Source organism: Notechis scutatus, chromosome 1 (genome assembly GCF_049901735.1).
Source record: "Notechis scutatus isolate UNSWTSFEM ecotype Mainland chromosome 1, rNotScu1.2, whole genome shotgun sequence".
In the NCBI taxonomy this organism is placed as follows: domain Eukaryota; kingdom Metazoa; phylum Chordata; class Lepidosauria; order Squamata; family Elapidae; genus Notechis; species Notechis scutatus.
Genome location: NC_142009.1, coordinates 293,570,460 through 293,590,870, shown reverse-complemented (window position 1 = coordinate 293,590,870; position 20,411 = coordinate 293,570,460). Strand labels below are relative to the sequence as shown.

General features: G+C 33.9%; 1 protein-coding gene across 20 annotated transcripts in view; it reads right to left on the bottom strand.

Annotated features, from left to right (window-relative positions):
- NRXN3 (neurexin 3) overlaps positions 1-20,411 on the bottom strand; it is a 1,270,300-nt gene that overhangs the window by 1,177,349 nt on the left and 72,540 nt on the right. For all 20 annotated transcript variants that reach the window (XM_087952028.1, XM_087952029.1, XM_087952026.1 and 17 more), the window contains exons 3-4: positions 13,408-13,425; positions 550-579 (exon numbers count right to left, since the gene is read on the bottom strand). In XM_087952028.1, coding sequence (XP_087808154.1) covers positions 550-579; positions 13,408-13,425 — 48 coding nt within the window. The remainder of the gene's footprint in view (positions 1-549; positions 580-13,407; positions 13,426-20,411) is intronic.

Genomic DNA, 20,411 nt, shown 5'->3' with positions numbered 1-20,411 from the left:
ATATATCTGTGACTTTCAAATAACGCATCATGATAGGCAACTCAAATTTAATAAGCATGACCCGTTTTAAAATTAGCTCTTTCGGCAGATCAATTCTGCAGACCAAAATATATGTATAACACTATAAAACTTAATGTTGCAAAGTGACAGGAGAGTGACTGTTCGCTATGAATGTTGCCTCCTAGGTCCTTGTTGCATGCCATGAAAACTGTCGTCACGATCTTACATATCACTGACTAATTTTGAAGGCCAGTGACTAACAAGTCACTGTACTAGAGTTGAAAACATGAAGGTTACACATCCATACAAGAGAAGGAAAATTTTGCATTTCTCCTCTAATATTGCCTTTACATGTAAATTCATTTATTCATTTATTCATTTATTCCAATACATTAAATTATGAACATTATTTTCTGTAGAGTCTGGCAAATGAGTGATACAACTGCAAAAAGTTTGGAGAAGATATATAGCATCTTGATTGTTTTCCAAAAGGGTTGCTTATTGAAGTTTTAATTAGTTGATGAAGAAGGCAGGAAAGAAAAGACTTACCTTGTTCGCTCATCATCAGATGTGAAAGGCCTTTGAGAAACAGAAAGAAAGTAAATAAGACAGAATAAAGCAGAAAGAAAACACAGGAAGACATGTGTACTTTTACATAGCTCAGTAATTTGGGGAATATCACATACTTCATCAATGAATGTATGTCTGTTGTATTCCTTGCATGCATGTACACATACACACACGTGCTCATGCCCAGAGCTTCCTCCATTACAGGAGAAAGTCTGGACTGCAGAGGAAAAAGTAAGAAATACAGGTAGTCCTCAACATACAACCACAATTGACCCAAAATTACTCATTTAGTGAATGTTAAGTGAGTTTTGTCCCAGTTTACAGCCTTTCTTGCCACAGTTGTGAAATGAATCACCACAGATGGTAAGTTAGTAACCCGACTGTTAAGAGAATCTGAGTTCCCCGTTGACTTTGCTTTGTCAAAAGATCGCCAAAGGTGATCACATGACCTTGGGACACAGCAATGGTCATAAGTATGAGTCAGTTGACAAGCATTTGAATTTTGATCACACAATTACAAAGGTTGTAAGTGTGAAAAACAGTCACTTTTTTCAGGGCCCATTGTAACTTTGAATGTTCACTAAATGAATTGTTGTAAGTCGACGACTACCTTATACATTCCATCAGTGTCAGTGAGACTGATCTTCGCATAATTAGTTGTTTACATTAAGTACAAGCCCTGGGAAGTAGGACAACTTATTTGTTTTATTTTTTTTTGTTTTGAAGACAATCATCCTTATTGCATTGCAAATATTATAAATTCTGGTGCATGTTCTTTATTAAGAGTCCATCATCCACCATTAACCTCAAAACATCACTGCAGTTCTTCAACCATTTTTAATTCACTTTGATAGCAGGTCAGGACATCAAATTAATCTATCAGATTTCACAACCAATACTAGCCTTTAGATTAGTAATTTAAACAGCAATGCAAATTTTCCTGACTAAATGCTTTAAAACATACAGAAATACATTTTGAAATCATCAACGCAACCAAATGTTTTCTATGTTCATGGGAGGAGTTTCTTACATTTTGGGAAAACCATAGCTGTGTGAAAGATTTGAGAAATGCTTTCTATGGATTTTTGGATGTTCCAAAGTATCTCTTTCAAAGGATTTGCACAGCCCTAGTAATGATCTTTTCTTTTTCTTTTTTACTTCTAGAAACCTAAATCCAAATCTTTCAAAGTAAGCAAATATTCATCCAAAAGAACTCTTTAATTGATGGTATGTATACCTATTATTATATGTATACTTCTTAATTCTTGTGATTAAGAATTTTATCTGTATGTGTGTTGGATAATGGAGGCAGGGAGGTAGATAGAATTATCAGAAACTATAGTAACAAATTCTCGTCCCATGACTATCAGTGCAACAGCTTTGACTTAAAATGTGTTCCCAATTTTTTGTTTGAATAAACTGTAAGACATGAATGGCAGTATTTTTACTTCATCTATATGGCAGTGTATAATTTGATTTAAGGTTGAAACTATGACAGTAGCCTATAAAAAATAATGAAAATAATGATGGTTCAATAGTGGAAAATCATTTAAGTCCAGTAAGATAATACAAACTACAATTGGGAAAGGAAAGGAAAGGAAAGGAAAGGAAAGGAAAGGAAAGGAAAGGAAAGGAAAGGAAAGGAAAGGAAAGGAAAGGAAAGGAAAGGAAAGGAAAATAAATTTAAAGCACTGAAAAACCAATGTCAGAATATTTGGATACATGATTGAATTTTTAAAAAGCATTCTAAATCTTATCAATTATTAATTTGTGTCTTGTGCAGTGATATATGGGATTGGGTTTGGGATATATGGGATTGAATTGATGTTTTTAATGTTTGATAATGATGTTGTATGTTTACCAGCTGTGGTTGTTTAGAACACAAAATATCCAAAGGAAAACAATCCAGATGCTAAGGATCTGGAAGGGGAAAAAAACCTGTGCAGGGAAGTTGGAGATGCTGGGTATGTTTCGTCTAGAGAAGAGAAGATTGCAAGGAAACATGTTTAAGAATTTGATGGCTATCATGTAAAAACGGGGCAGAAGTGCTCAGCGTTTGGTTTTTTTTTCAAAGAAGACAAGAAACAATAGATTCAAATTACAATAAAGCAATTTGTGGCTGGACATCAGACCTAATGTAAGAATTGTTCAACCATGGAACAGAGGTATGTTTAAATACAGGTTGATGATTCATCTCTTGAAGATGATACTATAATGGATTTCAACAGTGAGCAGAAGATTGGACTAGATGATCTCTAATGTACCTTCCATTCCATGATTCCGTGAAAAGTTGATCTGTGATTTTAATATTTTAAATGTTTTAATGTTTCTTTAATGTTATCTAAAATATAACAAGTTTATGTTTTATACATGATGTATCCATTTTATGAAGATGTTTGCACTGCAAGGGACTTAATCAGTTTTTGATATTAGGACTGTATTCAATATGTCCTACAAATAGGATTTCCAATAGGGCCTCATTATAATCCTAGGTTTTTTGTAAGCTTGTCTGATAAATTCAGTTAACTCATTATATTTGGCAGATGACTGCTACAATATTCAGATCCCCGATTAACTGTAATGATGTACTTTTCATGTCTACAGTCTACTGGTCAAAAAGCAAAACAGATATGTTAATAATAAATTTAAGAATATGTGATTTAATGTAAGGTTTTGCTCATCCAATTGTCAGTTATTATTAATATACTTCAGGATTTAGGCAATTGTTTTCCAACAAGAAAAGAGAATTTCATAATGCTGATAATAAAACACAGGACATCCCTGTGTTTACTGCATGCTTTCTCCTTTGGATTTGTCTATGTGATTGTGTGCTTTTAGAACAAGTGCTGATGTTTTATCAGAAGTGATATTGATAATAACCTTGCAGCAAAAAATGACATATTTATTGATTATATTCAAAATTGTTCTTTGCAGAGGCTTTCATCAGCTGGATGGAGAATATGATATTAGACTATCCGTCCATTAACCTTACCTAGACAACTCAGAAAAAATACATAATAATATTTATTTTTTTATTACACAAATTTATATAGTTTCCCAGCTTACTCACATGGAAGATAATATCAGCACAGGAAGATTTGGTTTAAAAAAAATAGTTAAAGGCTATTTTTGGCTACTTTCCCTCTTCCACTATAGGAGGAAAAAATTAATACTCAAGAAATCTCTCCTCTTCAACCTGGGAATATTGTTTTTACATCATTTTACATTGTTACCAGCAATGTAGTACTTTCTCTGAAGAATGTTTCTGATCATTTTAAAGGAAAGTATCTGATAATTTAATGAATGGCTCACTCACAGTTGACATAATTCTTGGTTATTTTGTACTCTGAAACCCATTTCTCAGTTTTAAAAAAGTAAATGTGAAATGATCAACTTTATATACAATATTCTAAATGACTGGCAAAAATGGCAGAAAGACTTATCTAAATTTGATAAATTTGGCAGGGGAAAAACATGAATCAAGTGTAAGATATTACAAGATAACAATAGCACATTGACTTACATACCGCTTCACAGAGCTTTACAGCCCTCTCTAAGCAATTTACAGTGTAGGCCTATTGTCCCCAACAATCTGTATTCTCATTTTATCCACCTTGGAAGGATGGAAGGCTGAGTCAACCTTGAACCGGTCAGGATCAAACTCCTGCCCTGAGGGCAGAGTCAGCTTGCAATACTGCATTCTAATCACTGCGCTACTATGGCTCTTATTTCAAGCTAAAGAAAGAGAAAGTTTGGGTTTATGTAGTTTGAGTTTATTCTTTGCACCTTGTTGTTTGGATGGAAGAGTGGGCAATGCTGAAAAAAATATTACTGGAGTTCAGAGGAAATGATTTGAAATTTAAGTGCAATATTTAGTTCTGATATGACAACGCTATAATATAGATTTTAAAAAAATCATTTTATCAGACATGTCATATCAAGAACATGGAATAGATATAAACCCAGATTGTGTTCGAAAATAACTTGTTGCTTGCATCAAAAGAAACATATTACAGAAGAGAAATTACAAGTGGTTAACTTATGGTGAAATGTAAGAATTCTCAGGGAAAATCCTAAATTAAATCAAGAGAAGATTTGATACTAGAAGGACAAAATGTGTCAATGATTTTCTTATGTACAATTATAGAAAGACTTGAAATAGATAGAAGGACTTTTGTTTTTGAACATTGTAACACTGAATTGAAAGAGGTTTAGGTACAAATGATGAAAATGTTGTGGCTAAAATATATACATTTTACTGAAATTTGAAATAGAAGCAAAAGAATGTGTGATAAAATGGGCTAAAATTTTTGGTTATAACATACAAATAGAACAATGATGTTGTTGAATATAAAGTTGAAAAAATCGAAATTTATATTGTGTAATAATCTTTAAAAGATTTTTTTTAAAAAAAATGATGTATCATTGGTACATGCCACCATATAAATTGTCAAAAATGTATCAAATTAAATTCTGAATGTGAATGAGAGATGACTTTTTATCATGTTAGTAGACATGTAAAAAAGCTTAAAAAATGGATCTAAGATACATGCAACTTTAATGTAAATGATTTTTAAAATACAATGAACCCATCAGGATTTGGGATTAACAAATAAACTTTTCTATGCACAACAGTGGAAAAATTTGATATCAACAGTGGAAGAATGGTGAAAATGATGGAGCTTGCAGATATAGCTAAATTGATAGTCTTGATTAGAAAAAAGACACTAATTAAGTTTAATGCCAATAGGAAACTCCTTTTGGACTTTTTGCTCAAAATAAAATAAAATAAATAAAATTATGATATATGGGTTTGGAGGATAGAAAAAACAGTACATGATAAAAAAAATGAAAATTATTTTGTACCCACATAATAAAAGTTTAAATACATTTGTATCTATAATTGCCATAAAAGAAAATTGGAAATTTTTATTTATTTATTTATTTTCCACACTTTTGGTTTTCCTTTCTTTCTCTCTTTCTTTCATCTTAAATATTAGCTTCTGTTAGTTTTTATTTTTCTTGTCTGAAAATCTCATTTATTATAAAAATCTCAAGTTATTATAAAAAATCCAGATTTAATCATGAAAGACCTCAAAGCACTACTTTCAGGAATTAAAGTTATCTCTTTTTAAATATAAATATGCAGTTCCACTTTCCATATTAAAGTAAAGAATTACATATTGCTAATTGCGCAAAGCGCTAATGGGCCAACCTTTGGATCTATATGAACTCAGGCTCTTAAAAGAACTTTTAAAAACTAGATTCAGAGGACAATTATATGAAAGAATAATGTACTGAAACACTGGCCATGTTAAGGACTTATAAGGGCCATTTCTGTGGATTAGGTACTTAAAATAGAAACCTTGGAACTTTTTTTTTTTTTTTTTTTGTCAATGTTAATTATGGCCAGGCTTTTAGCACTTACAGAGTAGGAAATTAAAGCCACTAAACATAAAGGAGTAGAAGTGCATTAAAAAGCCAGTTTAAAATGACAAGTGATTGAGGCCAAGAAGGATGATAGAGTCTTTTTGTTCTTCTTAATTATACCTTGTCTTGTTGTATTCAGCCCATGCTATGTTGGGTGGAGGGCTTTTTTTATGTCAGCTAGAACAAAAAGACTGTGTCAGCATGATGGAAGACGTATGGTTCTATTTAGTTCCACAGACTACTGTTTCTACCTATGAATGACAGCAGGGAAGAATTATGGAACATAACTAAAGCACAGTGAAAAATGGATCTTCTTCAGTACTATTGTGCTGCTGGATTCTGTTCAGAGATGGAGCTGGGTCCAATCAGTGATGGAAGGGAGAAGAGATAAAGAAAAGCTACTTGAATTACCTGGCAGGTGAAACTAGATTAAAATCAGATTTTCAAAACAGCTTTACAGAATTTCCTTCTAGATAAAAATGAGGAAATACGTGGCAGAGAAAAATTCACTCAAAGAATCTGGGTTTCTTTATCTCTGCACATACTATACAAGAATATAGCCTCTAGAATTTATGGTGTTCACTTGCTAAAACAATGGTTGTGTTAGAAGACAAACTTATCTAGATTATTATTATTTATTATTATTATCTCTTTTATTCATTAAACATGAAACTCAGTCAACTGAACATTTAAAAATGTATCACAAATACCAGTGACTGGTGCTAATGGTTGACATGGGTTGCTGCCAACATCCTAGATATCAACTAAGGTATCTTCTTAAAATATACAATGTTCTGAATAGTGCAGTTTTTTGCAGTTCCGTTGGTATTATTGCAGGAAGCTGCAATTTCTTGATGTGCTTTGTAAAAATTTTGGACATGGTACCAAGTGCCCTGATGACAATGGGTATCATTGTTACATGTTTCATCCATAACCGTGTCATTTCTACTACTACTACAATTATTATTATTATTAATAATAATAGTTTATCCTGCCTTTATTTTTTTATATAAATAACTCAAGGAGATGGTTGGGCTGAGAATGACTAGCCCTACTAGAACTACTTCCAATCCAGTAACAGGTAACAGTTGTGCTATTCTGTTTTTTCCCATATCCAATTGAGAAAATTTTAATTAAATCTCTGTCAACTTCAGAGGGAAAATAATATCATGTTGATTAATATATACCTATCTTTTTATATTTAATGCTCTCCAAACAGAACAGATTTCTTAACTAACGCTTGCGAAAGCTATCTCAAGTAATTTCAACTATTTTTTTTCCACGACCTAGGTTGAGAATGGGTTCATTTTTTGTGACATTACCCTTGCCTACTTTTTAAATATAATTTTGATCAAGAATTTTGATTGCAATAGTAAAAATCAATATACACACAAGCAATATATTTGTTTCCAAAGTTGACTATAAATGTATGTGCTTTGGATTTTCGGTTGTTACACTATATAACAACCTTTGCTGTTGAATAGCAGTATTTATAATACATATATAATTTGATGTAAAAGTTAAATATTGGTATTTTACAATGTTCTCATAAAAGAGAGGGGGCATAAATATTAAATAAAGCTAAATAATATGAATCTAAAGTAAGTCAGATAACATGTTCGGTGTGAACATAGCTATACAAATGCCATGTCTTTTATTCCTGGTTTAAGATCTAAGACAATCTGAAAGATACTTTGAGAAACAAAATAATGATTATTAAAAGTGAAAATAGATTTATGGTGATAAGAAGACCAACACAACAAGTGCTGTACGTGCAGTGCTGGTTCTAGAGACAAATATTTCAAATATGTTTGCATTGACTATATTAGACAGGGATTTTATATTAGCTGCCCTTTACTTTAGAACAATAAATGTTCTACAGTTTGTTTTCTATCATCACACTTGAACTGCAGTTCTACTTTAATACAACTGCTCTTGCGGTTGCAACCTGATCAAACTTGAGAAAAAAAAATCAGACAATGTGCAAAAATATGAATGTGTGTTCTGATATGACTGTGACATCAAGAAGTAACTGGTTAGTTTTGTGTAGGATGAACATCCTAGAACAGTACTTTTCAAACTTCGCAATTTTGAGGTGTGCAGAATCAGCTCCCAGAATTTCCATACTGGCTGGAGAAATCTGGGAGTTGAAATCCACTCATCTTAAAGTTGCCAAGTTTGAAAAACACCATTCTAGAATATACAATGTTTATAGGCAGCTTCACCAAGAATCACTCCTGTGAAACTTTCATGCATTCCAGAAATGTTAATGGAGGAATTCCCCCAATCCTCACTGTACTTTAGTTTTTCACAATCTGTACATTAGTTTTTCACAATTGGTATCCTTCACCATAAGAAAGTGATAATTTGAAAGGCAATTTGGATCTGGTGGTCAGATCTTCTGTGAATGGTCCCACTGAATTGGAAAATAGAATCAGGGCAAATTGCAGTATTTTTCACAGCTATTTTCAGTCATTCCTTATATAAATGAGCAAGGATTTTGAAACTCCCTGCCCAGAAATGGGGCTAATCATTACCGTTTTGTTTCCCTTGTAGTACCCTCTCCTAATTTTTCTTCAAATTTTCAAGAAGCTGTGGTATCTTATACCTCTTTTTTTATTAAATGATCCACTTTCAGGTTTTATCATCTTCACCTAGTTGCCAGATGACTTCTTCTCAAATCTTAACATTCCCCCAAAGAATATCTCATTGTAGTGGAAATTGGAATACAATCCATTTTCATAGTAGAATCTGATGAGCAATTTGTAGCACTTTTTCATGATATGGTTATTGAGAACCACACTGAAGTAATTCAATCTATGTTCTTTGGCTCTCTTTTCTTGGATGCATTTACCAGGCACCAACATTCAGGCACCAAATTTTATCAGCCAAAATAGCCTAGGGGAAGCAAAAAATAACACCTATACAGGGGTTCTTCATAATAGCAATATAAAATAAAAAATATAAGTATTCAATATTTCATTTCATTCAGGATCCTAGATTTTTAAAAAACCTAGCAACAATTCATTTCAAATTTGTATGCCAACTTTTAAAAATGGGTACCTTTCACATCAGCTGGAATTCAGTGGATTGCAAATTGAACACATCTGGAGGATACCAAGTCTGATTTAAATAAACATGAGTCATTGTGAAAAAGATAACTAGAGATCTGAACATGATAGTAAAATTTAAGTCATTTTATAAAAAATGTACTGAGCCCTAATATTAATAATATTGAATTGCATCATTACCTAAAGCATAGTTGAGTATCCAAAATGAATTAAATAAAGTCTCAAGCAGATTATTAAAAGAAGAGGGATACCAGCCCCTCTTTTGGGCTCCGTGGTAACAGAAATATCAGTCCCAAAAATTAAAATGACTGGCATGAAAATGAGGAATTCACTCCAATCAAGTTTCATTTCACACAATTTTGGCAGCCCTGGATTACAAAAACCCTGGGGATACCCATTTGGCTACAACCAATGCTAGATCTTTCATGAGGAGCTTGTAATATTGAACAATAGTTTTGGCCTGTCTACTTGATTAGTTAATCAATGAAGCTAATTTATTTAGTTATTAGACTCTATATACCGCTGGCTATCAAAAACTCAATGTGGGCCTTGCAGCTGAATTCTACTGTCAGATCGTTGTTACTGCATTGATAGTTTTGAATCTACTACTGCTAGTTTTGAATCAAATTATGATTTTTATATATGAAATTAACCAGTGAAGTTAAATATGTTTATATAAAAATAAGAGTTTTTTTAGCATCGCAAAGACTATGTTTTAGGTATGTGTTCATGGAATAAAGTCTACTTCATCAAATGCATCATGCATCAATATAAAGACAGTGATAAAATAGATGTCATAGGTAATAGAATTTCTTTTAGATTTATGCCATGTTGCATTGTATCATGTCTGTCAATAGCTATTTCCTTATTTCCTGTTCATAAAGAATATAAGTATATGAAGGATGGCTAACTGCTAATTGCCTAAGAACATAAGAAAAAGGAAGATAAATATAATTTTGATTTGATTAAGCAAAATGACTACAGAGGTTGAATTTGAAAGGCCCTTGAGTTCCCAAAGCAGAGAGAGGGAGCATGAAGAAATGAAAATAAAGAAAATGAAAGAAAAAAGAAAAGAAAAGCATGTAGAAACTGTCTTGTATGGAAAGTCCAAAATTTAGGCATTGTTAAGACAGAAAGTGAAAGTATGTAATTTATTTCTCCAATTGATATTATATAGACAAGGGCCTGCTATGTAATTCTTAATTCAAGGACCAGTTAATATAACAAATAGATTGTTGCAAGTATGTAAAAGATAGTATCAATATTAGATAATTTTGTTCTGAAAAAGATAGGATAATAAAGTGGGAGTTTTTGTAGAAATACAATAGGCATAAGACAAAGACACTTCTAATTTTTTTATATATGATGTCTACTAGAAAAAGAATAACACCAGGTAGGCATTCTACGCTATATGTAAATACAGATCCAGTTGATAGTCGTTCTTTCATTAACCTCCATGCTGTGGTCTCCAGATGGAAAAGCAGCAGCTCTTCCAGCTTGTATCAATACCATCTGTATGGCCTACAAAATTATTTCCTATTGATGCTGAACATTACAACAAAGTGTTCACCTGTGTTCACCTGTCTTTATTTCCCAGCTTAATTTTGGTTGCATTATTTAGAGAGCTAACCTTGGGGCAAGAACTTACTTTTTCCTGTTCTTTATAAACTCATCTGGGAATCTGAAGTCAAAGACAAGGTAAGATGGTCTAAATAAATCAGTCAATAAATAATTCTCTTCTCACTAAAAGTTTCTTGACCTGCTTCTGTCATGATCATGAGCTTTATAGCTCCCACTGCCTTAAAAAAGTTCAAAACATTCTTAAAGATCCATCTCATCCTGGGCACCCTTTTTTTTGAACTATTACCATTTGGAAGACAGAACAGAATAATAAAAACAAGGACAAAGAGGCTGAAAAACAGCCTCTATCCCAGGGCAGTAGCTCTGTTGAATTCTACTGTATAGTGCAGTGTTGGTGTGGTGTCGGGGTTTTCAATTCAATGTGTGGAATGTGAAGGATGTGTGTTTGTGTTTATTTTCATGATCATGATGTGCACTGAAGATGGTGTTTGAATTCATTGTACACGATGCAATGACAATAAAGTAAACTAAACTAAACCTGCTTCTGTCATGATCAAGGTATGCCATCAGTGATGGACTGTTACAATTAAGATGGGCCAGTAGAATTAGGACAACTACTGTCCCAACTTATACAGACACTGGATGTAAAACATAACATTGCCCATGAAGCAGGCACTTTCACATCAGACTATCATAAAGTCAACAGTGATAGATCATGATCCCTGGGCTATTTCCAACAAAAAAGTAAAGGTCCTTATTTATCTATACTTATTTATTGATTAAACATTGATCTCACCTTTATTACTGATAAGTAACTCTAGGCAGTGAACATACATAATACTTCTTCCTCTCCTTATTTTCCCCACAGTAACAACTCTGTGAGATGGGTTATACTGACAGTGTGACTGGCCTAAAGTCACCAAGCTGACTTTCAATCCAAAGGCAAAATCAGCAATTACAATTTCCTGGTTTCTGGGGGTGGGGGTATTGTTTGGGTGATCAGTTCCTCACAAGGCCTCAGCTCTGCCTTCCATCCCAGTACCAATGGAATTGTGGAGAGAGCCAATGTGATGGTTGAGCAGTATCTCCTTGTGTTACATCACCTATCAGCTTAACCATTACATCAAACTAGCTCTTTGCTACTAACAGGTTCACATGGTACTAATACTACTGATAATTAGATGAACAATGGATAGAATTGAAATGTGATAGAACATTACATGCAGGGTAAACAATTATCTCCGGTAATTGTAATCTCCTTTCTCCAGTACAGAGGCAAGATGTGAGGAAGATAATACCAATAGAATATTGGTTGAATTGTGGGGTCCTTCTAGTTCTGATGATGTTACCTGGTAGGATAATGAAATGTCTGCAAGAAAACAACCAACTCAGGAGAGCACCAAGGACCCCAAAGATGCAGAATGAAATATAAGGTTATCAGGAGTTTGGCAAAAAGTGTGCTAGTATCTGTCCAGGGTCCTGAACAAAACTCTCCAGTTCTTACTGTCTGAATAGAGCTCCAGCACTATGCTCAGGCTCATATTATAAACAACTTGTCCCTTTAGGTTCCTTTAGTTTCACTCTTATTGGGCCTGATCAGAATTCTTCATCTTTTTCTTCCCAAATTTCTGGCCTTTAACATCTCTTAAAATGGAGCTGCAATTTTAAATAGCAAAAAAAGAGAGTTTCTTTATTCAATTTGTATATTGCTTTTTCTTCCCTAAATTGTTTAAGCCTAGGAACAGATTTAAACGTTACAAAATGATCTAAAGCAGTTGAAGCCTAGTTGAGAACTAAAATTATACATTCAACTCAAACTGTTTCATAGAAGAAGAAACCATTAGTCCATCATTCTGTGCTGAACACTGGGGCCAATTTCCATTCTTTTAAAAAATGAGAGCTAAACCTATACTGTGTAAAACATCTAATTTTGAATCCCTATTTCTATTTCCTGTCTGTTGCATGATAAAGCTTCCTGTTTCACAGGAAAAACAGAGTAATCTGGCTGTCATTGAACAATAGGTCTGCTGATTTCAATGAAAGATAAATCAAAGTCTTGAAATTAGGGTTGCACAGTAGAACAGTGGAATAAGCACAGAAATCGGTAGTCAGTGTTCATTTTGGATGAATATTACCTTGAAGTAAAGAAATGAATTAGGTTCGTTTAGCCCAGGGGTCTCCAACCTTGGCAACTTTAAGCCTGGAAGACTTCAACTCCCAGAATTCCCCAGCCAGCATTGCTGGCTGGGAAATTCTGGGAGTTGAAGTCCTCCAGGCTTAAAGTTGCCAAGGTTGGAGACCCCTGATTTAGCCTGTCTTCATTCAGTATATTGCACCATGACCAATTTCTGGGCACTAATTATTACATTTTGACATTTCAATGTATTACTTCTTTTGTTGGTTTACATTTCATGAAGTTCTTGAACATTTTCTATGTGGTAATAGCAAAACACCAAGTGTTGACTTTAAGAGCAACATTTCATTTGACATGGATTAGAAAGTGACAACGAATCCATACTATTCTTAATTTGTATTGCAGTTGCTGTTCAGAGTATTTTGTCATGTTATTGTATGCTTTCCAAGAAAATTACTACTACTCATTTATGTATACCATAATGTGTTTATCTAGTACAGCTGATGACAACGCCTGACACACTGAAATATGTGTTCTAGATTTCACTACTGAAATTTTTCTTCATTCTCGTTCCCATCCTTAGAAGGCAGCTTCCCACACTCTGGCAAGCCAAATACTCACCTGGAACATGACTGGCATCTGATGAAGCATTTTCATAGGAAGCAGGAAAAGGGAGGAAGAAAAGAAAGAGAGAAAGAGAAAACATATTAGAAACCCACATGCATCCACGCCAGCAGCTTAGCTTCTTTGCATGGAAATGAATTACATGCAAAACCAGAAATTTGATTTTTAAAAATAATCCATCCTCAGCCATCTGCCCATCATGCAAGGGAAAAGGGCTTGGATCCCTTCTCCCTGTGCATGTAGAAATTAATCAGATGTCATATCTGTCTGGAGAGAGAAAGAAGTTCCAGAATCAGATAGATCCAACACAGAGACCTGCAAGAATATTGGTTAGAATATTCTGTGGTATTTATTTCACAAATAGATTTTAAAAAGGAGAAAAAGATTGTCCTCACAGCATAACAGTTCTATTTTCATAAATTCAACAACATATAAGTAATATTGGAGAAAAAGGCAAATTGTTTCCCCTTCTGAAAGCTTTATGTGAATTTATGACCAATTATTGGTTTTCCAGATCCTGAGGTCTAGCAAACAAAAGAAAACAAAACTAAAACTATTGTAATTCTTTATGCCCAGGTTCCTGTGACCATCCTTCATTGTGGACATTGCAGAAATTTTACTGAAATTTTCTGAGTACTCCCTTTCCCATTATTAAATGGAAAAACACATGTTTTGCATTAAGGACCACATCTTTCTATCATAGCATTTCATTTAATAGAAACAAGTATGCAAACCAAGGTGAAGAAATTCCATTATTTCCTATTATCTGAATCCTAAGTCAATTGTATTGCATGTGTACATCCTTTATTTTTACTCCCTGAATTGCCAAATAATTTCTGAAAAAGCAGAAACATAGTAATCTTACAAACTCAACCAACTACTAATTCATCTAATCTCTTTGATTACAATAGAGCATGCCATATTTTTTTGTTATTAAAAGCTAACACCATTTAAAAAACTAGCAGTTCCATAATATGAACACACCTTCTCTGAGTTATGAATACCATCCATAAACTTCACTGAATTACCCATAAGGATCATACAAGACTGACAATAGTGAACTTTCAACAGAATTAGTTGATTCTTGGAGAGGTCCTCTCAACTATTTTATTTGAAAAGGGGCTTGGTAGATTAATTTACTAGATCATCTTCTGGAGGATACTGTGAATGCTCTGTTCAGGAATCCAGTTTTAGACCTCATTGTCCAAGAAAATCAATAATCTTTTTTCTTTTTCTTTTCTTCTTTTTTTTAAATGCAATTCCTGGAGGTAAGAAGATTTGATCTGGGTAATGCTAAGATATAAGATTTAACTCTTATCATGTTCTCAGTCCGAATCCCCTCTCAAGTGTTTATTTGCTGCATAGGAAAGAACATACAAATGGCTATAAGGAGCTATTTCTGCTTAAATAATACACTTTCCTTTCTTTGTCACATTGTTTGTGGTTTCTATTTTAAACTTTTTTTCCTACTGCCCAGATGGCAAATTCAGATACATCTGCTTAGGTAATAAAGAACGCAACAGCTTGCAGTTTTGTCTCTAATATTAGGTATGTTTGCAATGTTGCTTGTATAAAATATGTTACTATACTTTTACAGTACAGTACTGTACACTAATGGTGCAATTGTAGATGTGCTTACACAACTTTATACATGGTAGTCTTATTTCTAAAAAAATGTACAAAAATAACAAAAACCAGAGCTGTTCATATTAAGGAGAGAAGTTTTGGTAAACAACATTAGATCTTTAGAAACTAATTCATTAATGGTGGCTGCTATACCATTTTTCAGTTAACCTGTATTGTTCTCTATATTTACTTGACTTTGAGTTTTAGAAAGCCACAGCTTTAAAACAAAAATGATCTTGAAGTTCAAGTACTTTTTGTATGGAATTTGCAACTCCCCGAACTCTTTTTTGCGATGTTCAAAGCCTCCATGTCACTAAATTTTAGCAACCCAATTGTCTGACACAACTAAGCAACTGAACACGGTTTAAGCAAAGGAAAAACTGATAGACTCCTAAATATGGAAAATCCTGGCCATGTCCAAACATTTAACACAGCCCCATCTACAATATGTTATATAATCACTCTCTCTTTGCTGCCCATTTTTCCTCCTTCATCCAAAATTAAATTTCTGGCTAGTAAAAAGCAGTGTATTAAATGAAATTTATTCAAGATGATTTCTGGAATTACATATGAGTTATGTATATTATTTAATTCAAAATTGTTGTGTCTAACAGAACCTACTGGTATAAGGAGATTAATGCAATTTTGAATCAGTTAAAAGACCACTACTTTAAAACCCTGACCCCCCCAGCAGTCTTTTAACTAAAAATAGTAATAAAGCTAAATTCAAACAATGCAAGTAGTCTGTAACCAAATGATGTCTTTGAACCAATTATTTTATTATGGAGCAAGAATGTTAGAGAGAATAGTGTCACTAGCTGTGGACTTTTACTTTACAGTCAGTTAATTTTAAAAAGATTCTGTTTGCAACATGCAGTAGCTGTGGTAGAGGAAAAGTACTCTGCTCTTTCTAGAACCACTGCTAATCTGCCAACTAGATCTTTACAAAAAGAAAATGGGAGTGAGCTCAACCTCCCTTTATTTCTCCACTCCAAACCTTCTCCTGATGAGGCTGCTTTTCTTTGCAAGCTTGTATCAAGAAGCTCTCTTAAGTATACTTAGCTCCTTAAAACCCAAAGGTATTTACGCTCAAGCTAACTTTGACATCAGCCCACCCAATTTCTCTACTGTGATGCAAAAACCAACACAAGTTAAAATGTATTCAAATGCAAGGGTTCACATGCATTACTTCAAAGCAAAGGTTATCCTCTTTATCTAGCTTAGTGCTCTTTAAAAACAGCATAAGAAGTCTCTTGACAACAAAATGCCTAATTTTTTTTTGTCCTAGACACAAGAGCCCATTCACCAAGGCTTTGTGGAGTTCAGAGTTGCAAGCCAAGGTTGTTTGCTTTTGCTCTTTGAGGCTAATAGCAGAACTGAAATAAGGATCAGCAGGGTGACTGCCTTTGTCAGGTACAGTACAAGCCACTTGGGTAAAATAGAAAGGGAAACAGTGAAGATCAATGGAGATGAAAAGGAAGAGATTTGTAGCTCAGATCGCTGTCATACCTGTGGTATGAAATGTCTGCAGCATTTAATTTTAAATATTTCAAGTGAATTTTGTCAATGATGAATAGTGATTCACTGTCATTCAGAAAGAAAGAAAGATGGAAGGCTTTTGTTCAGCAGGTACAAACAAACAGTTATGCAGGACAGGGCATAACTGCAGGACAAGCTATGTTGGGCATCAGTCCTCCTAGCACAAAAGGGAATGTATAGTTCTTCAATGTCTTTTCCTAAAGAATAGTATACATATTTGTATGCAGTATATTGAAGCCTCATCCTTCATTATGCATACTGGTTAATGAAGCAGACAATCCCACAGTCCAGGTTTCTGAACAGATGTCAGATGGGAACAACCCTAGAATGAAAAGGAGCCACTGAATTAATACAGAAAGGCTTTTTCTCCAGTTACTGGGCCACTTGATCTCTTTAGCCTTGGTGGTGGTGGGATCAGATCACTCCCTTTGTGAATTTCAACAGGAAATATTTTGAAATTAGAGGCATGAAGAAGGATAACAAGAAATATTGTGAAGCAGAGAGGTTTTTCTAGAGTGTCACACCTACACACATTCAGCTGCTAGTTAACCAACTCTAACAAATTTTCAACTCACATTTCCAATTCCTACCCTTTTCCTTCTGTTTCTCTGCACATAGAGAGCACCGTCTAGCCAAACTGTGCATTATGCATCTCACAAAAATGTGTTCATTCTTATTTGAACATAAATTGTATTGTGCCATAATATATTCTACTTGGTTTTGACTTAAAGGGACATACTGTATGAATCCAGATACTACACATTGAAAGCTGCAGAGTGTAGCTTTGTTTGTACAGTATAAACCTAGCCACTTGGGATTGACAAAGCTGTCTCAGCCCAAAAAACTATTGTAAGAAACTGGAAATTTGCATGAGGCTATGAGGATACAAGGCTGACTCTTTCCCTTTTATAAAAATTCACACATTAAACATTTTTTAAAAAAATGTTTAATGTGATATGCAAATTAGACAAATTGTTTCTCAGTTTGCTATTGTTGGCAAAATGTCTTTTTTCCAACCTTGAGCCAAATTTGTCCTTGTAGCTGCATTATCACAAAGAAAAATGTGTTTTTAAATAAATTAAAATTAAATGTTCTATATTGTATAATTCCTAGGAAAATTTAAAATTTTCATTTCCAACTTGGGTTTTTTTAAAAAAATTCTATTTCTTTTAAGTATTTTCATTTTTAACTGAGTACCGCATATAATAAAAAAGTTCTTTTTGTATATTTCCAGCATTATTATATGATTTATCCATTTTTGCAATTACTGGAATAATAGAATATCTATGAAGCATTTTGTGCTGATATTCTCTTTAAAAATAGCAGACAGTAAATTTTATTGAGTTTTTCCACAAGTTGTGTTTAAAATTTTGTATCCATATTGTCATATAATTGTTACTTGTTCTGTCTCTAGGTCTTATTTCAGTCTCTCCCTCCCTCCCTCCCTCCGTGTGTGTGTGTAAGGACATATCACTTCTTCCACCCACTCATCCTTATAGGTGGTCTTGGTTCTGTATTAGTATTATAGTTATATCAACCATGATATATGGCAGCCTTCACCAGATAATTCTTCTCCATATCTCTCTATACCTTCATCATTGGACCCCCAATGTGAATTTAAGATGTCCCCCTATCAAGAAAGAAAACTTCATTCAAATAGTCTTTGATTTTGAAGATATGCATATTCAACTCAGAACCTTACCTTATTTATTGCTAACATACAGTATATAACCTTCAATATATGAATAATATGTGCTGGGTGGTGTTAGCAGCCTTAAGAAATAAAGAATAAAATAGTCACCTTTCTGATGGTCAGTTTTTAAAATTGTATTCATAGCAATTACATTTTAAATATAAAAGACCAGATTATATTTTATTGTTGTCATTGCCTTGAATATCATTCGGACAATGTGATGTAAATACATAAACTAACTGCATGTCATCTTCAGGCAAGTCTGTTGGCAAAGGCTCCTATTGAGCTAAGAATGCTCCAAAGGCATAGAATTGTAAGAAATGAATATTAAATAACAAAGATCTATTTTTCTGAAAGTTGAAAAAGATCTGAACTGGCTCAGACTCTATAGGGTCTCCGATTCATAAAACAAAATCCCATGGCCCACTGGAGTAACTGAATGATGCTAATAATTCCTAAGAGTAATCCAGAAATGCCGGAGAAATATGGAGAAGCCATGATTTCAGAAAGAAGTAGCATGAAAGAACTTTTCAGTCCCCTCTAGAACAGTGTTTCTCAACCTTATCAACTTTAAGATGTATGGTTTTCAATTCCCAGAATTTCCCAGCCAGCATGCAGATCTAGATGACTGACAGTTAAATGTTCCCCTCCATCTTCACCCAGAAGGATGCAAATTAAGAGTGAGAGAAGCTACAACAGTAGAATTGCAAATCTGAAAATTATTCCTTCTGCCTCTGCTACCAATCTGCCTTTGAATAAGTCAGGAAGCTTTTTTAAAATTCTACTATCTTTAAATTATGCATTTTGAACTTTGGCAAAAAAAATGTGATGGAAAAGCAAAGGCAGGAAGTGAACCTAGTTTCCATACTGCTGGTAAAGGAAATATTACTGTTAACAGTGTGATCCCTCCAAAAGGAGTGATTAGAACTTCACCACAAGCTTTTATTGGACAAGTGGAAATGCTATGCTCCCATATGTTCCAATAGATATCCAACTGTTTTTAAGTACAGGATTATTTGAGAGTAAAGAACATTTAAATAAAATATCTTTGGATTGACAAAGGTATAATTTTGGAAAGAAAATAAAGATTCAGGAAACTAAGGGCTTTAGGAAGCTAGCTGATCTTTCTGGAAACTCAGTGCAATATCATTGGACAACAGGTACACCCCAACTATGCTTAAACTGTATATTCAGTAAAATATTATAGTATGCTAATAAGCATTGCCTTTGCCAAGGATATTAGGAACCAACCATTACTTATTTGCTGGCTTCTCCACATCTGGTTGCCAAAAAAAATCAGTACTGACAACAGGAGTCTTTAGATGATGCAGAAGACCTTTGTGATTAACTGCATTGCATATTAAGGTCTCTCACTTCATAAGCTACTAAAGGCAACCTATAATATTTAGACCATAGCAGTTTTCTGTAGAGAGAATGAACGGTCAAATCTTCATAGCACTTTGCTGATGAAAGTTTCATTGACTTGTGCTGATGGGATACTCAGAAGACTGTGAATTATTAAAACAAAGGATGTTATGTTCTATGATGGTTTCCCCTTCGTGAACCAAGCAAACCATAAATTACAGTTCCGTAAGTGTAACTAAGCTTTAACAAAAGATACATCTTTCAGTTTCTAGCACTGAGTTACTTAGAGGTAGTTGGATCAATGAAAACCAGAATAAGCAGAGCCAGGCATGGTAATCTTCAGTGCTTCTGGACATTTGAAAAAGAAACTTCCCTAAATCTAAGTATATATATTTTTAAAAAATCTATAAATATTCCAAATAAAGGAAATATGCATTTGGCCCTTGCAATGGCTGAGAAAAGAAAGCGGCCTTCTTTGATCGAACCAGGACAAACTAGGGCCAGGGCAGACGTTCAAGCCGAAGCCAGCATATCATTACTCCATAGGGGGACTTCTACCATGGAAATAAAGAAATGACTTTATTACTGGCCAGATCCATAGGCCACTCTGAGGTTCCAAATATACATGGTAACACTATGAAGCTCATTATTGTGTCCTGTAGCCTCACATCAGGAACATAATGCATATGCAAAGTAAATACAGAGTCCTATACAGCAGTGGTCACCAACCAGTGGGCCACGGCCCACTGGTGGTCTGCAAGAAAATTGTGGTGGTCTG